The sequence below is a fragment of the Cryptomeria japonica genome, chromosome 10, assembly GCF_030272615.1.
Source record: "Cryptomeria japonica chromosome 10, Sugi_1.0, whole genome shotgun sequence".
Taxonomy (NCBI): Eukaryota; Viridiplantae; Streptophyta; class Pinopsida; order Cupressales; family Cupressaceae; genus Cryptomeria; species Cryptomeria japonica.
The window spans coordinates 285,103,104-285,112,592 of record NC_081414.1 but is presented as its reverse complement, the minus strand read 5'-3'; the positions used below and the strand labels follow the sequence as shown (position 1 = coordinate 285,112,592).

Genomic DNA, 9,489 nt, shown 5'->3' with positions numbered 1-9,489 from the left:
ATTGTTAATGGATTACAATTTACAATGCTACACTTAGCCCCAAGTTTAGTGGGAGTATGGACTTACAATCATACTCATGATAATGTAGTGATCAAGATATAAAGTAATTGAGAGCAAAGCCAGGAATAGGATTACATTAAGTTGAGAGATGATAAAGACCCCAATTTTAGGATCCCATTAGCCCATGTAAAATATTTCAATATACACAAAGTAGACAACAACAGTACTAGAGCAAAAAGGCTCCAAGTCAGCTAGTTGTAAAGACCTCACTGTCAAAAATGTTTTAACCAGAAATGTTTCAACTAATATTGTAGAGATAAGAGTGGGTTTATTAGGAATAAGAATGGGCATCAGAATTGGAGCAAAAATGATTCATCTTGGAGGAGATTCCCTAATAGTTATCAATGCTATCTCAAACAATAGATCACCAAACTAGTTGATGGCCAAATGGTTAACCCAAATTTGAGAATCTATTGTGAAATTAGAAGATTTTAGAGAAACTCACATATATAGGGAAGAAAATTATGAAGCAAATAGATTAGCAAAAAATGTTACTAATAATAATTAATGACAAGGGAAGAGGATAAATTCAATAGAAAGGCCCTCTATCCATTCTCCCCATGAAAAGAGGAAGGAAGATGCCAATTCAAATTATCCAATTATTGAAGTGACCATTTTTACTTTAAGCAGGGAATTTAAATTGGGGCAGATCAATAAATGAGAGAGAAACCCAAGATTTATGAGTAAAAGTACTTGCAATTAACAAATGGGTGTCAAAAAGATTAAAACAAACATCAAAGTTTCAACGACCAAGTATTAAATATAAGAAGTTTCTTAATAAATGGAGGATGTGGACTTGTTGTAGCAAGATAAAAGAAAAATATTACCAAAATAATCTTATGCAGGCTTCTCGAGAACTGATTAAATTAATTATGTTAGAAAATTGTGAAAGGATGGAGTGGTATTTTCAAGTAGCTCAAAATTATGACATATTAAGCCAAACTTCAAGTATAAGTAAATATAGAAGAGGGAGGGAAGAGGCGGAAGTTTTCAGTAAGTGATTTTTTCCTATATTCAGGAAACATTACTCAGTTTACTTTTGTCGATCTAATGGAGACTCCATTTCATCTGACTGCCAGGAAAAGGCAAATGACCTTTCTAGGAAGAATCATAGATAAAAGGTTGAGCTCAATTCTGAAATATGAGCACTCGTTAGTGGTTCATGTGATAAAATAAGTTTTGGGAGAAGAATTCATAATGGAAGACCATGGGTATTGTGTCAATATAGATATATCATCAATGTTTTTAGCATTAGTTGTGGACAGAGGAATAAGCAAGGAGATGGCTAAAAATCTCAGTAAGGCTATATTCAAAGGTTGATTTCTAGAAGGAATTGAAGATATACTAAGAAATTGTGAGGATTTTTGAATTCCCCTACCCAAGGACTATGACAAAAAGGGAGGAGAAGTTGAAACACTACCAATTATTCTTTTAGACGATGAAATGGAGTATTAGGAGAATAAGGAAAGAGTAGTGGGGAGCTTAAATTTCCTTCTAAACTGGATGAATGTGGTGATAAACCCAGAGCCCAACTAGATAGAAAATTTTATCAAGCTAGAAGGTTTGGAGTTACAGAACCAAGGAAAGGAGATCGAACAAGGAAGGCTCAACCATGAAGAAGATACGGAGGATGAGAACAAAGGTTAGAGATAATTACAAAGGTTAGAGATAATTACATTGCAAGTTGTATAAAAGGTTGTAGGGTATAGTATTAGAAATTGGAAGTATTAGAATGAGATTCAAAGGATGCCATTTTAGAACAATAATATACGGTGAATACATGTCTATAAATTTTAAGGTATATGAACTTCATGAGTTGACAAATAATTTTGTAAAATATAAGGATAATTTGAAGTAGTAGATAAGGTAGTTATCTACTAGACGTGAACTTTAGAAGAAATGCTTTACCCAAGGTCTTAAACAGTGATGTAATTTTGAGTTCACTTCAATGAAGGGGATTGGCCCTTACCAGTAGTTTAACTATTAAAAAAAATGGTTCAACCACTAATATCATTCTTGTAATGCTAGTACAAAGTACAAGTGTACTTCTATAAAATAGATTAGAGAATACACCAATCTATGAGACAAGGATCCATGGAATACAATGGAGAAGACAAGAATTCCACTAGACAAAAAGGTGGGTTGTCTTGGGTGATTCATGTAGTGCAACAAAATAATTACACTAGCAAGACATGCTATTTAGTTTATCAATGCTAAAGTGCAATCAACAACAACAATCAAATGGACAAGTTCTATTAAGTAAGATGACTAAGAATCAAGGAGCACATTTGAAATGATATCAATGATCAAACTAGTAAGCCATGCTACATGCTAGTTGACACAACTTGAGAAAGCATAAAATACGCTTGTCAAGGGATCAAACTAGTAAGACATGCTATGCTATATGATCAAAACAAAGCTTAAATGCCATGCATGTTGATAGTTATCGATTGATAACCATACCTTAGTGGGTTATGTGACACAATAACACCACTTCATGGGCACAACAATGAATAACTACAAGCAATGAGGGGGCTAGATTAAGATGTAAACATATTGTCATGTTGATATCTTAATAAAGATAGAGATCTACATCAAGGAAAAAAACCTTCAATACCAAGGAGATATGTTGAACAAAAATGCATAGTTTCCAAGCTAGGAAGAATATCCTTATAGAAGATATAAATATTCAAGAAAGGAAGAGATAGTTTTAAAGGAGATATCTTGAAATAAGTGCAAAGGGATCCTTATTAAGGATACTTGATTGTTATAGTTGGAGGAAGTGACCTTTACCTAAAGACATCTAACTCCATAAATAGACTAGATTTTTTAAAAATGATAACATCTTCAACTATAAGAAAGGTGAAGGAGATCAAGAATACACACCTTCCTAGTCGTCGAAGGGCAAACAACATTCTAAGTGGGGGGTTCAATTAATATTTACCAATTTCAACTTGACTAAACATTAGTTGCCTCTAATTACTTCTTCAAACATGATCCAAAAAAATATAAAAGAAAAATTTAGTAATTTTCTTAATGATGAAGTAATTAATCAAGAAATGTACACACATCTGCACAAAGAGAGCCAAAGTTATGTGTATTGTCATAAATTGTAACCCCTTATAATTTAATACTACATTTTGAGCCCATTCTTTATTGTGCCCTATCCTATGTTAGTTTTGAGCTTATTTGGGTCATATCACATATTGTTGTTGTCAATTCCTTATATTAGGACATGATCTGACATCACCATCCTCAACATTCTTGACTCCCCTTATAGAGCATAAATTTTTGTAGGACTATGTTAATCATGGGCACCATAGTTGCTTTTAGGTGTCATGGACCCATTTGGGTACTATAGACCTATTTTGGTATCATACTCCATGCAAAATTCACTAAAAATTGAGCCATTGTTAGTTGTATATTTCCCTTTTTCAAATCCAATCTTAATTTTTATAAAGTCAGCCTAAATGTGAAAATGCCTTGAGAACCCTATATAAAGGCATCATATCTTATTAAGTTGATCACATTTTACAAGCCACAAGCCCCATTGAAACACTGAATTCCTTCATTCAAGAGCAGATTTAGGTATAAGGAGCATCAAGATACACCAACTTCTTCAAGTATTTTTTCATGATTGGTTTTTGGTATGATTTATCATGTTATTGCATCAACAGTCAAATAACTTAACTAAAAATCCCTGCATCACCATCATTATCAATCTTGAGGTATAATCTTGTCAATTCAACATTTCACTTTACATTTACTCTCTACCCTATTAGGGGTGAGCTTTCTTGTCTAATCAATCACAACTATAGTGGAGGTGAATTCCTAAGTGGGCTTTGACTTAGGCAAACTCCTAAAAAACACAAAATTTCCCTCTTTTCTGCATACAAGTTATAGATTTGATAGTTGAAAGTTGCAGACTATAGACTAAGATATATAGTTCCAAATTTTGAACAAACAAAAACTCATGTTATATGTCTATTTACACATGTGACCCACTCTTTTTGGTAGAAAATTGGACGGAGTGATCTATAGGACATATGATCTAGAATCAAAAGTTTTAGCTGATGGAAATGCCTTTAGGTCTAAGGTGCCTAGCACACTTAACCAACATTTTCTACTCCAGATTTTAGTGATAGGTTCCTCTTTGCATCTCATTTATAGATCTATACTTCTAAGTTGACTTTATCTTCCATATCTTTCTATTTATGTTGAATCTTGTCAATTTTGTACCATTCTTCCTAGTTCTTTCAGCATTTCTCATTCCAGTTATATCGAATAATATCAATCAAAAAGGAAAATAATCATGCACACCATTAAGCTCTTCTTTAAGACTAAAATTGAATCTTTGGGACTATTTCCCCTAATTAAATTGATATTGATTTGGGACTTTGTAGCTGCGCCACGTGTTAGGATAGTGGTTACGTGGTTTCCTGATGTGGCACTGTGTGGCTCATTGTACTGTGTATACCGGGCAAATTAAAAAACGTTGCGTGGCAGCTGAGTTAGCTCTGTCGGCGTGGCACGCGGGACCCAAGGATGGCCGGGAAGACAACGGCCGACGGCAGGGTGGCTAAACAAAGACCAGCAGAGGTGTTATGGAGTGTCCAACAACGGAGTGGCTGGGAGCCGAATGGAGGCGCGGCGCCCGGTTGCCAATGTAGAAGACGGTCGTGGTGGGAGAGGGCGACTCGCAGGCAGTAGACTGACAAAGGATGCCGGAAAAAAGAACAGAGCGGGGGCCCGACGGGGCCAGCATGAAAGTTTGCAATAACTAAATGCCGGATATGGTACATGAAGGGGGGCTGTGCGGACCCCACCAAAAAATTACAAATTTTGGATTTTTTTTTCAAAAAATATTTTTTACATGAAATACAAACTGTGATATATTTTTTTTAATGAATATTAAAACTAAAAAAATTGCAAAAAATATAAATAATGTTTTTTTTTTAATCGTGAGGTCAAAATCAAAATAGGATGCTCACAATGTGCATCTCCTTAGATCCGAAATGTGAATGCTCCAAAAGCTCTCCAAAAAGATTACTCAGTGAAGCCCCAATGCCTCTGATACCATGTAAGAATTTCTTGAAAATAGCCAAGATCAAGAGCACATTTAATATCAAACTTATTAAGTTAATTCATAATTAAACTAAAAAGTAAAACTAATATTTGAAATTTTGTAGAATTGAAATATTAATTAAATATATACTTAAGAAAATATAATTAATATATCACAAATAATATTTTAAAAAATAAACTCTATCAATAAATTAAATTAAAGGTAAACATAGTTAAATTTTTAAAAAAATTAAATTTTAAAAAATAAATCTAATTTTTAGATGATTTTTATGTACATCCATTTTGAAAACACTTTAAGTATATAATATTGATATAATACTTAATTTAATATTAAGTTTTTTTAACTTTGTATAAGGTTTTTTGGTTTATAGTAAAGTTGAAAGGTTCACAAACATCAAAAAGAGGATGATGTCATAATCATGCGTTGAGTGAATTTGTCAAAATAAACACCCTTTAATTCTTAGCAGTAAATTAATTTTAAAGATAATTAATAATTAATCATTTGTTGTCATGAAATGAAATATGTAATATTAAAATACATAAAATTGAATTTTATTCACTACATAAATCAATGATAAGAGAGATAAATAGGTTTTTTATGAAATTATTAAATAAGAAATTAATTATCAAGAGTGCATTTTGGATTCAATTGTGTGTAAGATGTTTGCATCGATTTTGTGTAAGATTTTTGCATCAATGTTTCGAATCACACAATCGAATCCATAAATGCACTCTTGATAATTATATGATAGATTGTGGAAATCTCTTAGAACTGAAGAAATTAATTATAAACTTTAGTAAATATTACTGAAACTTTTAATTATATGCATTCATTGACTAAACAAATTAAAAATTAGATTAAATGAATACAATAATATCCCATCTTAATATGAACTAACAACATTGTACCATTTATAAATACATATTAAATCATTCTGAAAATACTTTTACACAAGATTGTTCCTTTCCCTTAAAAGGGCCAAAACTAAATGAAAAGGAAGATAAATACACAAATATCAACATTACGGAATCTAATCAAACTAAATGAAACTGAATGACCACATATCCCCTCCGCACCACAAATAATCTGAGAAACTAAAGAAGTTAGAGCCAAATATCTGTCAGTCAACAAGTTTTTTCTTCATCTGCTGAAGAAATAAACGGTAGTTATTGAAAGAGGATCCTCCTTCCTTCACCGTGTCTCTACTGGTTCTCATTAGTTTGGTGACTTGCTTCCTTATCTCTGCGCCATCTTCTCCCACAAGCAATCTGTCAACGGCTTTAGCAATCTCCGCCTTCTCTATTATTCCATCCTTATTCGATTCCAAAGGCAGCCCAATTTTCCAGACATCCACAATATATGTGCGGTTAAGAAACTGATCTACAAAATAAGGTGAGCAGAGCATTGGAACTCCCATGGTGATGCTCTCTTGTACAGAGTTCCATCCACAGTGAGTCACAAAGCAAGCTATACAAGGATGAGATAACACCTCTAACTGTGGCGCCCAGAAAACTATGCAGCTCCTGTTCCTCACGCGTTCTAAAAAGCCCGGGGGAAAAATAGTCTTGCTGCCCTCAATTAGATCTGACCGCACAACCCACAGAAATGGTCTCTGGGTAGCCTCTAACCCCGCGGCGAACTCCTCCACCTGGCTTTGGCTCCACACTGCGAGGCTACCAAAGGATACGTAGATTACAGATTGGGTAGACTGTTTGTCTAACCACTCTAGACAATCCACATCATTTGCCCAGAAGCTTGGGAGGGCCTTACTTGTACTCCTCTTAGCGCCCTCCAGAAATTCACCAGGAATCAGAGGACCGATTGGGTAGACTTCCAAATCTCTGGATAACTCTTCCACCACTGGACCGTCAAGCTCGAAAAAAGAATTAGTGAGGACCATCTTGATCTGCTTTAAACCTTCCCCCATCCGGATGCATCTCTTAAACATCTTCTCTCCACCGAACAACCATGGAAGATCTCCAGAACGCAGAGGCGGCATGGAGGAAATATACCTTATTTTCTTCTGATCTTCTTTGGGAGCTCCTTCAATAACACCAATCACAACGAGTCTCACCAAAACCATTAAGGAAAAGAAAGAAAAAATAGAAACAAGTGTGATTCTGTCTTACCATTCGGACCAAGGATCCCAAGAGAGATGAGCCTCGGAATGAAGTAGCGGAGGGCACAGTTGGCGACAAGCGATGCGTGGAAAGCAAAGATAGGAATCTGATACAAATCGGCTACCTCCTTCAACCCAAAACATGTCATTGCATCCACTATTATACCACTGACCTTGTGCTCTTCTTCCCTCTCGTTGATCTCCTCAATAAGCCTCATAATCACGGATGGTGCCATGCTGTTATCTAATGCTTCCAGTAGATTTGGAATGTTGGTGCGCTCGTCATCGGGTGGCAATCCATCAGGAATGGATATCATTCGGATGCCACCGTCCCAGTTATTATGGATAGGGTTTCTAGTCTTGGCTTGCATAATGCGGTTGTGATTGAAATCGGTGTTGAGGAAGGTAACGAGGAAACCATTGGAGACGAGCTTCCAGGCGAGCTGCATCATGGGATTAATGTGGCCCTGGTAAGGAAGGGGGATGAGAAGAGCGTGTCCTATGCTTTGCCTACCTATATTCATAAAGTTTCAACTATTTCGAGCCACCTGATTCCTTCAGTAGTATTAAAGACGATCGCCGAGAGAGCTCAGGTCTACAAATTAGCCAGGAAATTAGGTAATTGAAATTCAGTTTTTTACCTATCACACAAGTGGCTCAAATTTCCATACGTGTGACGTACAAATTCTATCGATAGAGCCTGCACTGCGTGTACACCGTCTCATATTTTTTAATAGGAGAAACGTACAATACTTCTTGGAAGAAAGTTGAGCCACTTAAAAAGACGATATTGTGGTGCATCAAGTTGCTGGTCACGTCGATGTTGATATTTTGTCTTTATATTGATTCCGGTGAAACATATCTTTTCAGGTTTAAATTTTGATGGATGATGCTTTTATTGTATGCTATCATTTGTATAAATTGAATTCTCAAAATAGATATTAATTTAAAAAAAATTAATATGATAATTTGTTTTTAGTTTATGAAATTTTATACTTCAATTAAAAATTCATTTATATATCATATACACATATATATATATGATGAGAGAGATATCTTTCTTAAAGCATCTATTTTCATCAATATCTCTTAGTGTAATAGATGTCTCAACAAAGATATTTGTCAATGTATATTATATATTATTTACATATAACCAGATTAAAAACTAAACTAATAAAATCCTAACCTCAATTTGATATAATCATTTCATATTTTCCCTTATTTCATTTCTTAACTATTCTTATCCTCAAACTAAACTTCTTGAAGTTCAAACATAATTTTTTTGAGATTCTCTCCTAAAAGGTTGTTGAGTCATAGAAGGCCTAGCTTGATATCCCTATAGTCTCTCATACCTAAAATATCCTTGTGTCAATGATGGTCACATGTGACTACCCTATGGCCCCTACTATGCTCTAGACCTTTGTCCCTAATATTGATACTATTGGGTTTTTTTTCGAAATCCTATAGTAAGTCTAAATTCTCCTTTGAAGGATGGGGAGGCCTATGGACACTCTAGTCCCTTGATCAAGGTTACAAACTTCTCTCATGCCTCTTGTGTCCTCCCATGTATCTCATTTTTCATAAGAGACTTTGCCATAGCAACCCTAAAGTCATTTGGATTGTCCATGTGTAGGAAAACTGAAATTTTGAGCTTTCCATCCCTAATGAAATAATTGACAAGTAACTTGTCTTGAATGTAATCTACAAACTACAAGAACTCCAAAAACTAACTCTCATGTTGAGCCACTGCGAAACCTCAGTATGTAAATTGTGAAACTCATCTATGCATCTATGTCAAAAATATTTTGAAATAGAAAACACTTTGAAGCACTCCAAAATGGTATCCCATGACAGGGTTTCGAATGTGAGTTGGTGCATTTTATCCTCCTACCACAAGGTGGAAGCAAGTCCTCTCAAAAATTGCATTGGAAATTATGCCTTTAGGTTGCTCACATATAGATGCAACCCAAAGCATAATTCCAAGCTAAGTGACCAAGACTTAGCCTCAACCCCATTTATGGATCTTAAAAATGTAGAGGATTGGAGATGAAGCAACTCTCGAATATGATCCTTTGTCTCATGATATGTGGTTGCTATAGTCTATACCTCTTGTATTTATGCATGATGAGGCTAGGTAATGTGTATTGATCAATCTTCTATCTCCTCTATGTGTATTTCCCAAATTCAAGGTGAACTCATAATAAGCTCCCAAGATGCAAGTGTA

General features: G+C 34.8%; 1 protein-coding gene across 1 annotated transcript; it reads right to left on the bottom strand.

Annotated features, from left to right (window-relative positions):
* Positions 1–6,035: 6,035 nt before the first annotated feature.
* LOC131055578 (anthocyanidin 3-O-glucosyltransferase 7) lies at positions 6,036–8,010 on the bottom strand. Its single transcript, XM_057990046.2, has 2 exons — positions 7,276–8,010; positions 6,036–7,189 (listed from the first exon to the last, which is right to left on the bottom strand). The coding sequence occupies exons 1-2, from the start codon at positions 7,787–7,789 to the stop codon at positions 6,267–6,269; spliced, it is 1,437 nt and encodes a 478-aa protein (XP_057846029.2). The 5' UTR covers positions 7,790–8,010; the 3' UTR covers positions 6,036–6,266.
* Positions 8,011–9,489: the final 1,479 nt, after the last annotated feature.